At 48.5% G+C, this 21,413-nt stretch overlaps 1 protein-coding gene across 2 annotated transcripts in view; it reads right to left on the reverse strand.

The window, feature by feature from the left end:
- The window catches only part of BTBD1 (BTB domain containing 1), a 38,691-nt gene extending 17,284 nt beyond the window's left edge, over positions 1–21,407 (reverse strand). For both annotated transcript variants that reach the window (XM_029950498.1, XM_029950499.1), the window contains exons 1-4: positions 21,336–21,407; positions 10,706–10,862; positions 5,740–5,845; positions 1,032–1,229 (exon numbers count right to left, since the gene is read on the reverse strand). In XM_029950498.1, coding sequence (XP_029806358.1) covers positions 1,032–1,229; positions 5,740–5,845; positions 10,706–10,862; positions 21,336–21,403 — 529 coding nt within the window. In that variant the 5' untranslated portion in view covers positions 21,404–21,407. The remainder of the gene's footprint in view (positions 1–1,031; positions 1,230–5,739; positions 5,846–10,705; positions 10,863–21,335) is intronic.
- Between the last annotated feature and the right edge of the window lie 6 nt (positions 21,408–21,413).

Genomic DNA, 21,413 nt, shown 5'->3' on the forward strand with positions numbered 1-21,413 from the left:
GGCTCAACATCACTCATCATCAGGGAAATGCAAATCCAAACTATAAACAGATACCACCAGAATGGCTAAAATCAACAATGCAAGAAATAGCAGGCCTTGGCGAGAATGTGAAGAAAACGGAGCCTCCTGCACTGTTGCCAGGAACGCGAACTGCGCAGCCACTGTGGACAACAGAACGGCGCTTCCTCAGAAAGTTCAACACAGACCTGCCCTACGACCCACCAATCACGCTCCTAGGTATTTACCCAAAGAACACAAAGACGCTGACCCGAAAGGGTCCCAACACCCCATGTGTACAGCGGCTTTACCTACAGCAGCCAGGGTACGGACACAGCCCGCGTGTCCATCGCCTGACGGGTCTATGTGTGCACCTGGAATGTTACTCAAGAATAAAAAAGAGCGAACTCTTGCCCCATGTGCGACGACGTGGGTGGCGCTAGAGAGCACAATGCTAAGTGAAGTGAGTCCGTCAGAGAAAGATCAATATCCTATGATTTCAGGCATATGTGGAATTGAGGAAACAAATGATCCAAGGGGAGGAGAGAGAGGCAAACCAAGAAACACAGAGAACACGCTGATGGTCACGGGGCGGGGGGGGGGGGGGGGGGGGGGGGGGGGGGGGGGGGGGGGGGGGGGGGGAGGCTGGGTGGGAATGAGTAAGTCATGGGAACAAAAAGTGACAGCACGGGGAAGAGTCAGGACACCGTGGTCTCACGTGGGGCCAGGTAGGAGCTACCCCGCGGTGAGCATGCAGCCCTGGACGACAGGACCCCACGGTGGATGCCGGAAACTAACGTGACACTTGCGCAAACCATACCCCCCCCACAACAGAGGAATCCAGTGCACAGACCAAAATCAATCAGTAAATGACTTGCGATGTTCTCCTGAAGGGCCACCAGAGGTGAAGGTGACACACACATGCGGGCATCATGGACCGGCGCTCAGTGAGTACCAACCCCCCCCCCCCCACAGGGAGGCTGGCTGGCCGCGGGCACACTGCCACACAGACTTCGGTCAGGTTAGAGCCCCACCTGCTGCAAACTCCTCGATGGTCATCAGCGGAAACCGGATCAAGGACAGCGCTTTTCCCAGAACTTTCTGTTTGTTCCCAAAAGTCGCGGGCAATTGTTGTCTTTGACATTCCGCTTCTGCCCATCGTACAACAGCTCCAAAAAGTCGACTCTCTCTGATACTAAGTGTGTCTCTTTCCAGAACTGCACACAGTGTGTCTGTAGGGAAATACAAGAGTAAATCAGATTAGGAATATTTTGTTCTCTAACAAAACAATTCCAACAAACAGGCTTATATTAAATTTTCAAACTTCAATAAAAAGGAGATTAGATGACTTAAAACTATAGAGTCCATACTTAAAAATATTAGAGAGTGAAAAAAATTAGACAAAGTTTTCTTTAAAAAATTAGATGCCTGGGTGGCTCAGTCAGTTAAGTGTCCTATTTTGGCTCAGGTCATGATCTTGCAGTCTGTAAGTTTGAGCCCCGCGTCGGGCTCAGAGCCTGGAGCCTGCTTCGGATTCTGTGACTCCCTCTCTCTCTGCCCCTCCCCTGCTCATAGTATATATTTCTCCCTCTGTCTCTCTTTCCCTCAAAAATAAACATTAAAAAATAATAAAGAATTTTAAAAATCAATTAAAATTTCAATTCCATAATGGTCTATATATGCATATTACATCCAAATGTGTGGTCAGGATAGCTATCATTCGAGCAAAGATGTCAAGGTAGGGGCTCAACCATATGTTAAAAATGAGTAGGTTATACATAATACTTTTTTTAATCCAGTTTTCCTTCTCTGGCAGCTGAGCAGATGAATGCAGAGTGAGGTTCCGTGAGGCTAATGCACCTCAGTAGCTGTAGGATCAGGAACACTGACCGAAAGTAATCATTCGGTGGGAAAACAGACAACTTTGGATCTACGTATCTCTACTCTGTGTGCTTTATTAGCGCTTTACGTCAGTAAAGAGAAAACAAAGAAACTTAACGCATCTGCAGAAAAAATAAGCACATGATACTAGGCTTGGCATCATGGAAATCTGTCTCTCTACTTGGAAAACACATCCCTGCAGATCATAGAGTCAAATCCCAGAGGAGAAAGGGCTTCCCCAGAACCTAAAACTATAAAAAGAGCTCCAGGGGCGCCTGGGTGGCTCAGGCGGTTGAGCATCTGACTGCTGATTTCAGCTCAGGTCACGATCTCATGGTTTGTGAGTTCGAGCCCCAAGTCAGGCTCTGCTCTAGCAATGTGGAGCCTGCTGGGGAATCTCTCTCCCTCTCTCTAAATAAATAAATGAATAAATAAACAAACAAGCAAACATTAAAAAAAAAAAAAAGAGCTCCTGAAGCCTGGCCCAACTTTCCGTCCCCCAGCTCCTAGACCCTCCTTCATCCCGAGTTCTAACAAGTACACGTGGAGCAACGCGGACTGTGGTGTGGGGACAACAGGTCTCCTACTGGCAGAGTAAGAATTACAGCTTAGAGCCTAATAAAGATCATAATCACAGCTAAGATTCTGTTTTGTACACAGAATGCAAGACTAGACTTTAATATATTTACAGCGTGGGAGGCATCGACTTCAAGAACTCCAGGCTCCAGGGGCACGCCTAACACAGGAGCTGTTTACACAGGAACTTCCAGGAGGAAGTCACTCAGATGCAAGCAATGCTAATTCAATGTAGCCGCAAGTACAAATGGAGTACTCAGCAGCCCCTTAGGGGAAGAAAATTAGGATTAGGCAATGGTTCCCTAGCAATGCGGGCAGTGCCTGGACTCGCGGGCATCTGAACTTCCGGTCAGCGAATACTGTGGACACGTGTGCTGGGAGGATCCCAATCTGGCCCCTCCCCTTCGGGATAACTGATGCCAGGTGGCTGTAAATCCTTCCAGAGGCACAGTGCAACAGACCGGCAAACTAACAATGGGGCGTGGTTACAAGAGAATTCCCTAGATGTCATGGAGGGCAGGGGTCAGTTCTTAAGGAGTCACTGCAGGTCGGTTGAGCCAAGACATTAAAAATGATCGAGGGGTAGGGGCCCTGGGTGGCTCAGTCGGTTAAGCATCCAGCTCTTGATTTCAGCTCAGCTCATGGTCTCACAGATTTCAAAGTCCAAGCCCCATATGGCTCTGCAATGGCAGCATGGAGTCTGCTTAGGATTCTCTCTCCCTGTCTCTCTGCCCCTCCTCTGCTCATGCTGTCTCTGTCTCTCTCTCAAACAAACAAACATGAAGAAAAAAGAATGAGAGAACTAGCCAAGGTGGGAAGGAAAAGCAACATTCTAGACACAGTCCAGGTGGTCACCACGCATAGCTGAACAGGCACCATGTTCTAGTGTCTTCAGCACTGGGGACACAGTGGTAACCACAACACGGCAAAGTCCCTGCCTCCAGAGGGTTTAGAATCAGGGCGCCTGGCCGGTTCAGTCACTAGTCATGCGATTCCTGATCTAGGGCTGTAAGCACAAGCCCGTGCTGGCTGTAGAGATTACTGAGAAATAAAACCTTTTTTTTTTAATTTTTTAAAATGTTCTTAATTTATTTTTGAGAGACAGAGAGAGACAGCTCGAGCAGGGGAGGGTCAGAGTGAGAGGGAGATACAGAATCTGAATCGGGCTCCAGGCTCTGAGCTGTCAGTACAGAGCCTGACGCGGGGCTGGAACCCACGAACCGTGAGATCATGACCTGAGCTGAAGCCGGATGCTCAACCGACTGAGCCCCCAGGCGCCCCCAAGAAATAAAATCTTTAAAAAAAAAAAAGGTTTACAATCTAGGGGGGGAAGGTAGATAACCATCATAAACACACACAGACAAATACCTACTTAAGAGGTTCTGATAGTGAAACGTATCATGAGGAGAACAATCAGAGCCACAGAAAAGGACTGTGTACGGGGACGTGGGATCTGCTTCGACTAAGGTCCGGGGCGGCCTCTCTCAGGTCTCATTTAACTTGATATCAGAATGATTTAGAGGAGGAAGCCACGTACAGCTTCAATGGAAAAGGATTCCAATTCATGGAAACAGTAAACACAGAGGCTTAAAATAGAAATGACCCTGGCCAGTGTTCATGAAACACGGGGAATAGTGGGGAGAGCGAGGGGACAAGGTCAGGTGCGGCCAGACACAGGCAGCGACCAGGGGCTGTTTACCAAAACATCTGTTTTCTCTTCTTTCTGAGGTGTGACTTGTCTGCATGTCCTAGCTTCTTCTGAATTTAAGTGGGACAAGGTGACCGAATCCGAGACAATGAAATAAGGGCCAAAATGAGGGTGCCATTTCAAGGCCAAAGTTTTAAAAATGTAGGTGTTTTCCCTGCCCATACTTTTTCCTGTCTGCCAGCAAGATAGACAGTAACAGATAACAGTATGTAATAGGTAACTAATACATATTTTTCGTGTCCAGCGTGAGGAAGGAAGTATTCTAAGCCACAGGCCTAGACGGGCTCTCTCCTCTCCTACGCGAACAGCGCGCAGACCCCCAGCCTGCCATCCGACCCGGCCCGCCCTGCCTCGCACCCTCGCACACACACCTCTCCAGGGGCCCCACCGGCTTCGAGGCCCTCCCCTCTGCACTCCCCAAAGACCACCCAGTCTTTACGGCCCACGGCAGAAGCTCCTGTCAGGACTTTCCTGACACTGCTCGATCTGAGGGAATCCCTCCAGACTCTGCATTTGAAGAGTAATTGCTCTCTATACAGTAGCTAAGAAAAGGTAAAAATCACATTTCACTGTATGCTATCTACATTTTTCAATTCGTGCCTTAAATCTTAATTTTGACATATTTGTTCCTTGATTCTCCAATTAGATCATAGTTTCCTTAAGAAAAATCACTCTTTTTGCTCTTGTTATTTCTTTTTTGCTTAAATAATTTTTTAAAATGTTTGTTTGTTGGGCACCTGAGTGCCTCAGTAGGTTAAGTGTCCAACTCTGGCTCGGGTCATGATCTCCTGGTTTGTGGGCGTGAGCCCCGCGTAGGGCTCTGTGCTAACAGCTCAGAGCCTGGAACCTGTTTTGAATACTGTGTCTCCCTCTCTCTCTGCCTCTCCCTCACTTGGGCTCTGTCTCTCTCCTCAAAAATAAATAAGCATTTTAAAAAATGTTCATTCATTCCTTTATTGATTGACTGGGCAGGAGGCAGAGAGAAGGGGAGAGAGGACCCCAAGCGGGGTCCACCCGCCGTGTGGGTGCAATGCGGGGCTTGAACCGCGAACCACAAGAGCATAACCTGAGCTGAAATCAAGAGTCAGATGTTCAACTGACTGAGCCCCTCTTCTTTGTATTTCTGAAAAGACCCTACTGTCACGCTGTGCATGTGGGTGTGCATTTAGTGACCACTTATTGGATTTGACATTTTAAAAAAAAGTGACAATGTAGTTAAGACTCTTAAGAATTTATCACCAAAATATAGAAAACAAAATTTTTAAAAGGTAGACTCATTTAATTTGGAAAAAACCACTACTTTAAAAGCCTGTCCACCAAAAAGGCCGACTATTAAGGCATTGCTGTATTTAAACTCTATGATCTGGGGGCGCCTCAGTGGCTCAGTCTGTTGAACTCGGGTTGCGATCTCACGGTTTGTGAGTTCAAGTCCCGCATCAGGCTCTCTGCTGTCGGCACAGAGCCTGCTTCAGCCCCTCTGTCCACCCCCGGGCCCCGCCAGCTCTCTCTCCCAAAACTAAACAAACACTTAGCAAACGGAATTCAGCAAGCCGCGTGGCTCGAGCCGGCAGACTCACCCACGTCGATGTCCGTGAAGCCCTCGGCGCTCAGCGCGTCCGCCGTGCTCTTGTCTATCGTGTCCAGACACAGACTGGCCAGCTGAGGCTCGTCGAACAACCTGGCCTAGACCGACGAGAGTTAGTTTATCCTCAGAGTTGTTGCGCTTTCACTCCGCGCATACTCAGCACTGTGAACGCTTACAGCGGCTATGTGAAAACACCTAGTTGAACCACTGTTAGAGTGTGCATACACTCTCAAGATTTCCCTTCCACGATCAGAAATGAAAAGCAGCAGCACGGATGCCCGGCTTAGACAACAAACTCACATGACCACGATGACCCTGCTGTTTTCCTTTCCATCGGCTCATATATACACACTGCTTCGTTTCTTATACATTACTTTGATCCTTAACAAACGCTCTACGTTGGATACGGCAGACATTATCATCCCATTTTCCAGATGTGGAGACAGGCTCAGAAGGAGAGCTGACTTGCCGAATGGGGCCTACCTAGTCCTGCTGCAGACTCACTACTAAAATCCACACCGCAGGATTGGTCACTATACGATGTTGATTGTCAAGCATACAGTCCAAACATCAGATTTAATTTTTTCCATTTTCGGTCTCGACCTGGGGGGCACGAAAGCTCTGGGAACCTAAGCAAACAGTGGGCCAACAGCAGAGAAGTAAAAGTCACATGACAGAGTACGACACGACAGTGACAATGCACAAGGAGTGAGTCCCACAAACACGGGACAAGCAAAAGAGCCGCCGTATAAACTGAGCAAAAAAATACATTATGATTCCAATAAAGCTAACCTAGGCTTTAAGAAATCAGAAGTCAAGTTTAAAATCATGTGATTAATCAGGATGCATATTATAATTTTTAAAAACCCAAGTTTATTTATTTAAAAAAATTTTTTAATGTTTATTTTTGAGGGACAGAGCATAAGCAGGGGAGGGGCAGAGAGAGGGGGAGACAGAAGATCCGAAGCAGGCTCCGGGCTGATGGCAGACAGCCTGATGCGGGGCTCAAACCCACAAACTGCGAGACTATGACCTGAACTGAAGGTGGATGCTCAACCAACAGAGCCACCAAGGCACCCCCAAAAAACCCAAGTTTAAAAGCTAGGTATTGGAGGAAAGGGATGAAGAATACAAACTCAAATGAGATTTAAAAAACCGAACACAGAAAAAGATGTGATGACAGGTGTGCCAGGGACCACACCTGTCCCTGTCGCTTTTCATTGTGGCCTGGTGTCAGGCTTGGTTACATTTAATACATGGACAAATACAAGACACACACAGATACTCATACTGGGTTACGCAGAAACCTGCTGAGAATACTACAATTAATTAACTGTTGTTTGGCATGGCTGAGGACTCTTCATTTGTAAAGTAAAATTCATTTTCAAAGGATTCAATAACTCAGGTGCCATTGGCCTATTATGGTTTTTTTAATGGGTTTTTTTTTTTTAATTTATTTTTGAGAGACAGTGTGAGCATGGGAGGGTCAGAGAGAGAAGGAGACACAGAATTAGAAGCAGGCTCCTGGCTCTGAGCTGTCAGCACAGAGCCCAATGCGGGGCTCGAACCCACAAACCACGAGATCATGACCTGAGCCGAAGCCAGAGGCTCAACCGACTGAGTCCCCCCAGGCGCCCCTGACCTATTATGTTAATAAACATCCTTAAACTAAACAATTATCTTGTGTTTTATGGGGGAGAAAAGACAGCAATAAAGACACTGGATTAAATTTTAAATAGATATACACATTATAGATATACTTGTATTTACATGTAAAATATGCATGTATTTTAAGTCAGTAGAACATTTCTTAAAATTATGCAATAATTTCAAACACGTCTGAAAATGCTCTTCTTGGAGCACTTGGGTAGCTCAGTCAGTTAACCATATGATTCCTGATTTTGGCTCAGGTCGTGATCTTGCAGTACGTGGGTTCAAACCCTGCACTGGGCTCCACGCTGACAGTGCAGCGCCTGTTTGGGATTCTCTCTCTCTCTGCCCCTCCTCCCCCTCAAAATAAACAAATAAACCTAAAAAAATTTTTTTTAATATTCTTCTTAGATTATATATTGGGCTTAAATTAATTTGATTAGTCAAAATTTTCTATAAAAAATAATATAAAATATGTATTTAGTAGAATAAAATTAACTCTATTATTATTTTCCCTTAAAATTTTTTTAATTTAAAAATAATGTAAAGATGCAAGTAAAAAGAACACCCATATGCCCTTTACCTAGATTCGCCGACCTGAATATGTCATTTACCTAATATTTCACCTCGTTATTCTATCCTTCGTGCTCTAGATCTCTACACACAGAGGCGCACACACACACATATGCACACACACTATACATGGTCTATTACACATTACTATCCCAGAGGAAAACGGACCATGGATAATGGGTATCTGAGGCGAACTATTCAAGAGTGAATTGCACACACCGTAGCCCCGTGACCCTTAAATGCTTGAATAGAATATTCTCTTATACGCCCATAGTAGTTAGCTTTGGTAAATTACCATATCATAGTTTTATCGAATCTACTATATTTCAGTTTTGCCAACTGACCCAATTTTTTATAACACTTTTCCTTCTGGAATAGGGTCCAGTGTAGGATCACGGTCTATGAATTTTTAAAATATGAAAAACAGTACATTTTTATAAGTGAAATTCTAGTATCAGCAGATATTTTAACTGGCCAACTCAACTATACTTCTAGTGTCCATACAAAAATTGAGCTTTCACTCTAGGAAAAACAATTTTTGTAAAATTTCTTTTATTCGGAATAGCAGTATCTCAGTGACTCTTCAGATTACACAGGTAATATCAAGTTTCCTGCGGAATCCATTGTTGCTGCTTAGGGTAAAATACATTTTCTCAAAATGTAGCCTGAGTGTGGCATCATCTCCGAAAAGTCTCACGTGGTGTCGCCTGCTGACAAGCTCCCTTCGCTGTGCCGCTCACGCTGGTGCGGCCGCCGGCCCCTTGTTTGGCCATGAAGCTGGCACGGTGCCTCAAGCAAACGAACACGCTCCGGGCAAAGGCCTCACGTGGCAGGAAGACCCGCACGTGACAACCTGTGGGCTAATGCACACGACCCCGCCAGAGAAAGACGTGCGGCAAAACTGGGCTCTCGGACCAACCAACCTTCCTGGTAGTGGCATCAGTGAACCCTTACGACTCGGGGGTGGCCCGGAGGCACGGGCAGCATCTGCCAGCCCACGAGAAGTGCAGCTCTTAGGTCTCACCCTGGACCTGCTGAGCCAGAAACTGCATTTTAATTGTCAACGTTTAATTTATTGGTTTCTGAATCTTTCCATAAGCTTTTAAAATAAAAGTAATTAAGTGAGCCTCTCCAGATACCTTAAAACCCATGGACGATAAAGAACCTAAAGTATCAACTTCCGTAATAGATTTGCATCCCAAAGTCAAGAGGGAAAGATGCAGGGATATGCTGGTTTACAGTCCCAGGACCCCGCTCAAATCATTTCACATTTCTGTGCTTGCATCTCCTTGCTTGTTAAGTGGGGGCAACACAAACCCAGAGCACCTACCCCCAAAGTTACGGGAGAAGATCCAGTGAGGTAACGCGCACAGAGCGCCGGCACGCGGTGATCCCGCGATACCCCTGCCGTCGTCATGACCATCAACATCTCCACACCTGAGGAACACCTGGCGGAAGGCTGGCATCTGACTTTTACCACCTGCTCTCTAACGTGAAATAATGTATTTACTCCTCTAAGCTTCCATTTCCTCATCTTTAGAACGGGGATAACCATAAATGGCATCACGGAGCTGTAAGGCCAAGTAAATGTGTAACACGTGCAGAGAGACCAATGTAGGGTCTGGCATGTACAGACAGAGTTCTGTGATCATGTCCACGAGGTGACATCGGTGAGTCCTTTCTTCCCTACCTACAGATATTTGATGACAGATGATGGAAAAAATGAACAACAAAAGGCGCCATCACACAGTTTCCATATGACAGAACAGACAGAGCCGGGCAGGTAATCCCTCCACCCGCGGTCTAGTTTTTCCATTTGGAAAATGAAAGGGTTGCGCCAGGGGACACCTGTGACTGGTCCCAGTACTAATATTCAATAGGATTATATATCATCTGCTTCGCATTTTTTTCTCCTCATTTCAACTGGCTTACCCCTGTAAAGACCCTATCTCCAAATAAGATCACGTTCTGAGGTTCTGGGAGTTGGGATTTCAACACATAAATTTTGGAGAAACGATTCAACCCTTAGCACATGGGATAGGCTGGCTTAGAATTTTTTAAACAATTCATATAAGGTTATTATGACTTTGCCTAAAAAGAAAATATCTGAAGTACAAAGCTCAGATTACAGGCACTTAACAAATGCTAAACAGTGTGGTGCAGATTGGTTAATGGTCCCACACGTGTGCTCAGTTTGTAAAAACTCGTCAGACTGAGGGCTACCGTAACATGTCCTTTTCTGCACGTATACCGTAGTTAGTGGAAACTTTCAAATATCAGAGAAAGAACTTTCACATAAACCTTAAATTCTAACTCCTCCAAGCTTTCAGACTGAGTCCAAAGACAGTAAACCTTAGAACTTTTCTGGACTTGAAGAGTCCAGCTCCAACAAAAATTGAGACCAAAGATGTCCAGAAAACTCCATGCTCTTATATACCCAATCACAGCAGGAACAAACCAGATCCTAATTCCAATTCCAACCCTAAACAGCTGTGTGACTCTGAGTTCTAATAGCCTACGTACATAAAGCTTCAGTTTCTTTACCCATATGAGACTGTATTAACTCTAATTTGCTTTTCTATTCTAAAATCATATGAATCTGATTCACTTCCCTGAATGGTACTATAAAAATAATTACATATACTTTAAATTAATGACCTAGAATTCTCCAGGAAACACTGAATACTCACGTAGTTATACTTAATTTTTAAGGCTATCAGGATACATTTACTTACCTGAGTAAGTAACATAAAGGCATTATCTGCCCTGAGATGTTTGGTGAGAAATTCCACACAGTGCGCTTCCAAGGCAGGGACTGCGTACTTCTTAGCGGTATAAAGAGTGGTCATAACTGTCTCTGGGCCAATTTGAACTTCATCTGAATACAGAAACCTGGAAAGCAAATGGGAAATTACAGAGGCGGCCGTTAGTATCTCAGAGAAGCAATCCATCAGCGTGAAACCTCTGAGGAATATCTGAAGAGATAATGAGCAAACTGAACAACCTGAAGTTTACATCCAACCTTGCAGGGCTCCAGGCCTTTGCACGTACATCACCTCGTCTTACTCCTACTCCGTCCTGAGTAAGGTGGTGTCTCCACTTTACGGACAGAACTGAAGTTATGTGAACATCACAAGACAGACTCCTCTGTCTTAAGCCAAATTTTCGGAGGACTTTTAGCAGCTCAGGACAGGAGCCAAACCCTCATCAAAGGGTGTTCATTTACACAAATCTACAGGTAGCTGAAGTTCACACCTCTAGCGGTCAAAACACTGGTGTATTTGCAGATAATGGTGTCCTGTTATTCTGGGCATCTTTTAACCTTTTATTGTTACTCCCAAATTAGCATAATGCCCAAAAACTTCACTGGGGCTCTGGGGGAATAAAACAATGTAATACTATCTTAAATGACCCCTGGTTTGTGCTTTTGGGAATTCGGGTCCAGTTTTCTCTCAAAACACCATCGGTCCAGCCATGCCTCCTCCAGCCCGCGGCTTCTAAGCGCTGCGTCGTCCGACCCACCAGCCTCGCACAACTGCAAGTAAAGCGTAAGTTCTCAGCGAAGCCGAACTATCCAGGCGCGTCTACACAGCAACTCAGGCGCCTTAGGTGGCTCCTCAGAGACCCTGTACAGACTGCCCAGTTCCCAACCATGCGCGGCAGGAAAGCCCAGGGAGGGGAGAAGCACGGCGTTAGGAACGGCTGCATCTGAGAGACACTAAACACATCTGAGTGCTCATTCCCCGGACATCGCTGGGCCCCAAGTGCTGACACAGGAAACCCCGTTACCATCTTTGAGAACCCTCTATTCCACCGGAGCGGGTGAGGAAAGGAAGTTCTAGTTCACGTCCCGCCCTCTGGTCTAGCCCCTCCCCGCCCTCCCCCCATGGTCACAACCGAGGCTGGTGCTCCCCTCACGGCATCACCGGCATCACCGGGCTGGCGGCTGGCCCAAGTGGAGGCTGCTGGTTCTCACCCTCCTCCACAGCTCAGCGCTTGAAGGTGAAGGCTGCGGTGTTCCAGGATCACACCCATTAAAATACGGTTTGTTCCCCCCTGCACCTGGGGGGTCGGACGGTTGACTGTCTGACTCTTCATCTTGGCTCAGGTCAGGATCTCACAGTTCCGTGAGTTCAAGCCCCACATCAGGCTCTGTGCTGACAGCGCAGAGCCTGCTTGGGATTCTGTCTCTCCCTCTCTCTCTGACCCCCATCCTTTCTCTCTCTCTCTCAAAAAAATGAATAAACTTAAAACATATTTTTTTCCCCCGAAACCTCCTTTTTAGAGACTCAAGTCAACACTCTGTATTACCTTTACACTATTAGGCTTAAAGTTTTGTGCCATACTTTGTGATGAGTACAAGGAATTAAAAACGAAGTAAGGCAGTCAGGGGGGACGGGATGAACAAAAAGGAGAAAATTCACATCTGTTGGGTGCCTGCCACGGGGCAGAGGCCAATTCATGTAACCCTTGCGAGGGCCGGCAGGCGCTGGCACCCGCATTCGGAAGAGGGGGACACACACAGCTGCCTGTGATCAGCACCCCATTTCTGGACCCGTGCCTGCGTCCAGTGCTAGCTGGTCACGGCTGTCGGGAAAGGGCCATTTTATCTCTGAGTCTCAGAAGAGAGAGCGCTTGGCTTGGGGCCTGTCCCACCACTTGCCAGCCGTGTGACTTTAAACCAGCTGCCATCAGTGGTGCTCCCCTCTGAAAAGAGAGTGACACTATCCCCATCATATGCGCTCGTGAGGATTCGCAGAATCATCATACACCAAGTGGCTTAAGTAGCGCCTGACGAATTCTTAGCCTCAGCAACTGTTAGCTGCTTATTTTTGTGTTGCTTCACTCTTTTCTGTCTGCTATTTTCCTGTCTTAGGAGAGCGCCCTGCTCAGGTCTTCTGGCCCTTCTGACTCTCTCCCCGGCAATCACATGCTCCCCTTTCTGAGAATTCCTGCTTCCTAGCTGTCCCTTTCTGCCTCCACAGCATCGTGTCTCAGTTCTGCGGATGCAAAAATGTTGCTAAGGCTCCAAGATGCTATTAACCAACGTTTCTAAGGTTCCTTTCCATTCCCTGAATTACCTGCTTCCTCCAGGATCGCTGCTCTCGCTCTCTGTCATTCATGTTCACGTTTTGCTCGTATGTCAAACGACCAGTGGCCGTCTGCAGCCTGGAACTCCAGCAGCAGGTAGAGGCTTTCTTTGCCTGTAGATGGGCCTGCTTGTCAGCTCCAACCATGCCCCGAGCGGGCTGGCTGGGAGCCCTGGCCCTGGAGGCTCGCTGACCGGCGCCTCGCAGGGCGGTGGGCAAGGCGCTGGGGCAGGGCCCCCAACGCATACTCTGGGGTCCCTGTGCTGTCCCAGGCACTGTGCGCCATTCAGGGAGGGGCCTGTCACGAGGTCGTCAGGGGCAGTCAGTCCGCAGAGCCCGTTTGCAACGAGCCCCCACGTTACGGCTCGCCTTCCCATCTCCCCTGCTCCCGCCAACCCCCGCCTGGAAGGCACTGAGCCAGGGAAGGCAGCCCCCACCCCACGGCCCCTGGGCTCTGGACTCCGGGCGCAGGTCACCCACCGCTCTGTCCCTTTTCCACACTGCTGGCTTCCAATCCACTTCCCCTCCCCCTTCCCACTGAGGAATTTGTTCTCTTTTGTATTTTCTTACAGTCACGTGAATTGGGAGAGACAGAAGGAAGACAGCATGCACACTTCCCTTCTTGAGTTAGAATCCTCTGAAGTGTTAATTCTAAGGGCAAGGTAAGAAGAATCTTTACATCTATCTGCCTGAATTTTTTTTTCAGGCAGAAATTACTAGAGTTATAAAATAAAGAGCAGAAATGCGGGGCCTTTATCACCATTTGCCTTTGTATGTGAGTAGATTCAAACTTAAGGACCAAATACACGGTTCTGTAAGCATCTACAAGTGGGGGCGGCTTTGTCAGGAACTCCTGCAAAAGCCCCCCAGAGAAATTTCTACTCGAGGTAGGATCTAATAGAGCAAGAGAGAATTGTGTTCTTAGACTATTCTAGGGGTGCCTGAGTGGCTCAATCGGTTGAGCAACCCACTTCGGCTCAGGTCATGATCTCACGGTTCGTGGTTTCGAGCCCCACGTCGGGCTCTGTGCTAACAGCTCAGAGCCTGGAGCCTGCTTCGGATTCTGTGACTCCCTCTCGCTCTGCCCCTCCCCTGCTTGTGCTCTCTTTCTCTCTCAAAAAAATAAACACTTAAAAAAAATAGACTATTCTATTTGAGACACACACTTATTCAACGTGCTTTTATGAAGTTACAATTCGATATTCTACCTTTGGCTTACATCAACGAATACTCTAGACCCAAAGCCACAGATTAAGGACACCGCTCGCTGCAGTGACGCCTTCTTTACGAGAAGCCTCGCCGGGAGTCGTCTCCCCGATCCGATGGCCGGATGGGGCTGAGCGGGGCTGCGAGTCCTCTAAGCAGGAGGTGTTTCCAACCTGATGAATGCTAACTGACCAGCCGGCTTTCTTGTTGTGCATCAGCTGCTAAAACTATTGAAGTGAAATCTGTAGCTTACCAGTAGCATGTGTTTTTGTGTTAGCTTCTCTTGGCTTTATTTTATTTCTTGTTTTTGTGTTTTTTGTAAGATATTCTAAATTGTTTCTCTTGTGCTGGAAACAACAAGGAATGGACTCTGTGTTTCTTATAGTTTTCCCCAAAATCTTTCCGACAACACCAGGCACAGTACAGGCACGTGGCTAAACCTTTATAAATACATAATAACTGGCCAGACAATTCCATACAGGCTTCGCTGTGACACAGCAGAAGCAGCATTTGCCTTTCTAAGGAGAAAACAGGCTACTTAAAGATCCAGGAACTGTCTCGGTTCATACTTTACCTACATGTTTTCTAACATTCTATTTAATTATTAAAATTACTAGAATATGAAAATAAGCCCAGGCTTACAAAATATAATTAAAAATTAATCATATTACAATTCTTTGAATTTTATAATGAACATTTTGGCCTTCACTTACTACCTTTAAGGACCAGGCCCTCCCAAAGACAAAGGTTCTCCAAAAAGATAAAACTTAGTTATACTTAAGTAAAGCACTTTACAAAGCTATGGTGAACGCTTGATTTTAAACTGGAGAGCATCCTAAGATGGTGTGTAAGATACTGTATCACTACCAACTCACTCATTTTACTCAAAAGCATTTACTGAGGGACCACAGTCCCAGGCACTGGGGTAGGTCCGGGAAATACAAGCCTGGGTGAGAAAGCCCTGCCCACAGAAAGCTTACAGTTTGGTAATGAAACATTAAAAAGTAGTGTCACAATCACAACAGAATTACACGTCAGGCAGCACAGTGTGACAACTCATCGCTAAAGACAGCCCCGGTCAATCACGCCTTCTATTAATCCACAGCCTCACAGAGATCCGTCCCGCAATAAGTCTGGGCTGGCCCGGAATGTGGCAGAAGCGACGCCATCCCGGTGTGGGGCCTCGCCCCCGAGGATGCCGGGCTGCTGGCCAGGAAGTCCAGGTCCTCGCTGGAAGATGAGCTGGAGAAGCTGGAGAAGCTGGAGAAGCTGACTCCGCCGGCATCCGCTCACACCCTGGAGCACCCAGCCGGGCGGCCCTGGGACGGCTGCAGGGGACCCAGAGGCACAGAACCGCACAGCTGACCTCAGTCAACCCACGCGACCGTGAGAGGCAATGAAACCAGGCTTAGGCCGCTCCGGTGGGAGGGTTCTGCTCTACAGCAACAGATACAACACTTGCTAGAGAGGGATTAGATGAGGCGTGCTCAGTCAGCCTCGGGAGGAGTTCTGTTTTAGGCGAGAGGTAAAACCTGAAGTCTCTCTGAACCGTCGCTGTGGAGATCTGCCAGCAGAGAGCAGAGCCGTACAAAGACCAGAGGCCTTCGAAGGCAGGCGTTAAAGGGGCACCTGGGGGACCTCATTTAAGCATCCGACTCTTTTTAATTTTTTTATGTGTTTATTATTTTATTTTGAGAGACAGAGAGAGTGGGGAAGGGGCAGAGAGAGAGGGAGACACGGAATCCGAAGCAGGCTCCAGGCTCTGAGCTGTCAGCAGAGCCCGACGCGAGGCTCGAACCCACGAGCCGAAATCAGACGCTTACCCGACTGAGCCACCCAGGCGCCCAAGCGTCCGACTCTTAATGGTGGCTCAGGTCATGATCTCACGGTTCGTGAGATCGAGCCCTGCGTTGAACTCGGGCGACGACAGTGCAGAGCCTGATTGGGATTCATTCTCTCTCCACCTCTCCCCTGCGTGCTTCTCCCCCACCCCAAAATAAATGAATGAACCTTTAAAAAACTAAAAGGTGGCAGGCATTAAAATATGAAATGAGAAGTGATTCGAGCTGGGGCCGCTGAGTGGATGGAGAGGAAACAGAAGACAGACCGAATCCCAAAGGTCCTGTGCCAGCTCGGGTGCTGACCCTGCACCCCGCAGGCAAACAGACTCCAGGGAATTCTCTGATACCCTGCAGCCCTTACAGAGGGAACTCGGTTAACAGTGCAGAGAAGTGAAGACCGCTTAGACTAAGGCAAGGTCTGGCTGAAGCAATGCAGGCAAAAAAGATTAAGAGGAGGAAGTGGAACCCTCAGGAATGGTCCAAAAAGGATGAGAAACAGGAGGAGCAGATTGGGACCAACTACAGCTCGGAGCCAAGCCCACTGACGTCAGTTCCCCACCAACCCACAGAGCGAAGCACAAATGTCCTCTAAGTCCCCCAATGCGCTGGGCGCGTCACAGCATCACTGTGCCAAAGGCGGACCGACCAAGGAGCAGGAGAGCAAGGGTGCAGCTCAGGGCGCCCGTCCGCCTCTGTCAGCAGAGCGCGCGACTCCTGACCTGGGGGCTGTCCATTCAAGACCCGCTGTGGGTGCAGAGATTACTTAAAAATAAAATCTGAAAAATAAAGAGTAATTCCCGCTCAGGGACTGTGGGAATTTCGGTGCACATGAGGTACTCAGGCACCGCGAGGGACACAGCAAACACCCATCAAGTGTCACAGTATTCTTATTACTGACATGTTCATCGGGGGGCGGGGGGGGGCAACGCCAGGAGTTAACGGGGGAGGGAGGAGGGCGGCTGAAGACCGCACCCCCAGGAACGGCTCATCTGCCTCCTCCGGGCACCACAACCCCGTGGGACAAGGGTCCAGAGCAGCCATCTCCGGGTCCTCACCTCCTGTTTTCTCCCCAGTCTACTCCAATCCATTTGCTAAAACCACTCTTGCCAGGGTTCTCAACAGCCTCCATTTTGTCAAAGCCAATCATCAATCCAATGTCCTCATCTCGCCCAGCTCTCAGCAGCATTTAACACAGACGACAGCTCCGTCTTTATCGGAAGGCTTTCTGCAACCGGAGCGTCAAGATCCCTGCCTTCCAGTCTAACTCCACTGACAGCCCTCGGCCTCACTCTCCTCCCGGCGACTCCCAGGCCTCACCGTCGGGCCTCTCCTCACAATCCGCACCCCCCTGGGAATCTCATTCGGTTTCATGGTTTCAAGACCATTCATTCACTCTCAGCTTTCAAATTTATGTTGGGCAAGAAGCTCCTCCCCAGCCGCCAGGTTCAGACTTCTGGCTGTCCTCTCCTCCTTGGAGGCCTTAGACATCCTCCAGGTTCTACCCGCAAAATACAGCTGACCCTCGACCAATACAGGAATCAGAGGTATGGCCTCCACTCCCCACCCTTCTCCCTCCCCACAGTGGAAAACCTCTATAGACTTTTGACTCCCAAAAACTTTACTAATAGCTTGCTGCTGACCAGAAAACTTACTGATAACATAGAAACAATTAAGATATATTTCCTGTGTGTATCATATCCTGTATGCTTAAAATTGGGGAAGCTAGAGAAAAAGTGTCATCAAGGAAATAGTAAGAGAAAATACATTTACAGGGGCCCCTGGGTGGCTCAGTAGGCTGAGCATCTGACTTTGGCTCAGGTCATGATCTCATGGTTCATGGGTTTGAGCCTCACATCAGGCTGTGTTGACAGCTTGGAGCCTAGACCCTGCTTTGGACTCTGTCTCTGTCTGTCTCTCTCTCTCTGTCCCTCACCCAGTTGTGCACTCTCTCTCTCTCTCTCTCTCAAAAATAAACATTAAATAAATTTTAATACATTTACAGTACCATACTGTATTTGTTAAAAAAAAAAAATCTGCGTATAAGTGGGCCCATGTAGTTCAAACTCACGTCGTTCAAGTCAATCATGTGTCCGCAGTCTGACCCTTACCCGCCGCGCCCCACCACCCCGGCATGACCCTCCGGCGGGTCTCCTGCCTGTCCGACCGCAAAAGCCTCTTGGTTCAACTCCCTGCTGCCCGTTTCATTTCCTCGCAGGCTCGTCCCCAAACAATTGCCAGAATGAGGTTTTAAAAACGTAAATCAGGTCACATCACTTCCCACTGAAATCTCTCCAAACGCTTCCTGCCGTCCACCCAAGTCCTCCCCCGACGCAGCCCTGCACGACCCTGTGCAGGCGCCTCCGGCCCTTGGCCTCCACCGCGGTCCCCCTAACGCACTCTGTTCCGCACTCTGTTCCGCACTCGCCCGGCTGCCTCCCGCAGTGCCCGCAACAGGAGAAATTGGGGGCCTCACACCCGCGCCTGCCCTCGGGGCCTGATCGGTTTTCCTCAACACGCTTATCAGTACTTGACACCACGTCTCCGCTCCTCGTGACTAGACCATACAGCACGCGGGCGGTTTTCTTGTTCGCTGCTCTCCCCAACATCTGAAGCGGCATCTCTCACGTGAGCAACTGAAGAACGTCACTTAAAGGTCAGGCAGATCAAAACAAGCGGTTTCTTAAAATGTTGACTGATTCCATTTGTAAACATAATACAAACAGGCCAAGCTAACCCGCTCTCCCAACTCAGCAAGTCCTGGGAGCCGTCTGTCTGTCACACAACAGGAAGGACAGCCTCTAGGTTTCACAGCTGGCCAGCACCTCCCAGTCCACACATCATTTCACGACAGCGCAAGCCGGGAATCGGGGCGCCGAGGGGGCTCAGGCGGTTGAGCGTCCGACTTCAGCTCGGTCACGAGCCCCACGTCGGGCTCTGTGCTGACAGCTCAGAGCCTGGAACCTGCTTCCGACTGATTCTGTGTCTCCGTCTCTCTCTGACCCTCCCCGGCTCAGCTCCTGCTCTCTGTCTCTCAAAAATGAATTAACATTAAAAAAAAAAAAAAAAAAAAGAACAAGGCTGGAATCTGAAGGACAAATACCATGACCTCACTGAAGAGAGGAAAATTTCACAGACTTTACAATTAATTCACTTGTTTTCTGTTGCTAGGAAAGGACTGATAGCTTGAGTGAAAACATGAGTAAAGCTTATTTCCCCCTATATTCTTATTTACCAATCTCTCTTTTTTTCCAAGGAAAAAGCTCCACGACAATACTTCTGGAGCAGTGGCTCTCCGATTTAGCTGGTATTAGTACGCAGGAGAGTGTTAAAAAGGCCCTCAGCGCCCCGCCTCCAAACACTGCACCACTTCAGGGAGGGAGGAGGGGTCTCCGAAGTTCACACGTGCTCCAAGGCAGGCAGACCCACTACTCACTCTACAATACTTGTAAACGGGCTACAACCACTCCTCTTGTCAACTTCACACCAAAACCCCAAATGACCTAGATCCTAGGTGTTTAGCTTGTCTTCTCTCTCTAACGGTAATTTAACTGCAGAAAAAAACGGGAAACAAGGAAGACAGCAAAGCATCATCATTTCACCGCTCCCACAACTCTGGTTAGGACCTGGTTAGACCTCCCCCCATCCAGTCTCCAGCTGGATGTTCGCTGTCACCCTCCAGTTGTATTCGAGGTGCGCACGGTTTCGAGGGTTTATTACACACGCTGCCCGAGTTCATGTGACCCGGTCCCGTCAGTGCCCGGGCGGCAGCATTAATCCCGTCCAGTGCACCCATCGCTGTTTATCTAACCCTTTCCTCCAGCTGACTACTTCCTCACTACTATAAATAATCCAGCTGTAAATATTTTCGTACATTTTTCAGTAGTTCAATGCGGGGGGAGTCTGTAGTGCCAAACTGTTTTACCATCTTCGTCAGAGGAGGCTTCTCCAAATATTTTTTTAATGTGTTTTTGAGAGAGAAAAAAAAAAACAGCGCGAGCAGGGGAGGGACAGAGAGACACACACACACACACACACACACACACACACACACACAGAATGTCCAAGCTGTCAGCACAGAGCCAGATGCCAGGCCAGAACCCATGGACTGAGATCACAACCTGCCTCAAAGTGGGATGCTCAACCGACCGAACCATCCAGGCGCTCCCAACAGTATCTTTAAATACTGGAAATGAAGTAGAGAGGGAAAGGGCTTTGCTTTTAATCTTCACTTCTTTGATTACTGAGGTTAAACACTCTGTTAATTAGCCGGAGCTTTTCTTTACCTGTTATCTATCGTGCCCTTTATCCATTTCTTTATGGGATGCTGGTATTTCTTTTCTACTTGTTTTAACTTTAAATTCCCTACTGATCTTCCTGCTGGAGCGGTGAGCCTTCGTGAGCTACTGATCTGCCCAGGGGCCTCTTTTGCACGCCAGTCCCACCCAAGACCTACCCTACCAGAACCCTCTAGTGCGCCGCCAACGCCCTCCCCGTAGAATGAAACACACGGGGTCTTCCCGAGGAGTCGAGGGGTCGGCGGTGACCTCCCCAGTCACCTGACTTGTCCGGGCCCCAATTCCATTCCTAAAAGTGTGGCCAACACCACCTCCCTGACTGGACCTCTTCCTAATAAAGGCTACTAACGCCAAAGGATTAGCTCCCTTCCATGAACGAAAATTAATCACTAGTCGATGTATTACCCTGAAATGAGCAAAGAGCAAACTCAACACCGGCGGCTGGATTTGTTTTTTAAGCGAATGTGACCTTGTCTGCAGAAACGCCGCGGCGGGTACTGCCACACCTGCTTGTTCGGCTACTCCCTTTTCTGGGTCCTGACAACTAACACACACACACAAACCCACAAGGAGTCAGAATTTAAAACAACCAACGGAAACAAAGCTGTCGGTCCTCCAAGACTTCGCGACTGTTCCCCTCTCCCCCTAACAACAACAACAACAACAACAACAACAACAACAACACCCCTAAAACTGCAAACGGGCCATCAAGACGACCTGGTCCACACGGTTCCCCACCCGCCTTCTCGGGTCCCGAAGGTGGGGCGACAATCCCGGACTGGAAAGGGAAGACGCTGACTGAGCGGACGCTGGCAGGAACAGTGACCGCGACCACCCGGGACTTGCCGCGCGTCCCCGGCCCGGGAGGCAACTGAGGCGGCGACGCGCGGGGGAGGCTCGCGCGCAGCGTCAGGCCGGGCGCCCGCCGCTCACCTCAGCAGCGCCAGGAAGGCGGCGGGCTCCACGTCGGGCAGCTCGATCTCGGCCGACGTGGTGGCCATGCCGCCGTTG

This window comes from Suricata suricatta, chromosome 9 (genome assembly GCF_006229205.1).
Source record: "Suricata suricatta isolate VVHF042 chromosome 9, meerkat_22Aug2017_6uvM2_HiC, whole genome shotgun sequence".
In the NCBI taxonomy this organism is placed as follows: Eukaryota; Metazoa; Chordata; class Mammalia; order Carnivora; family Herpestidae; genus Suricata; species Suricata suricatta.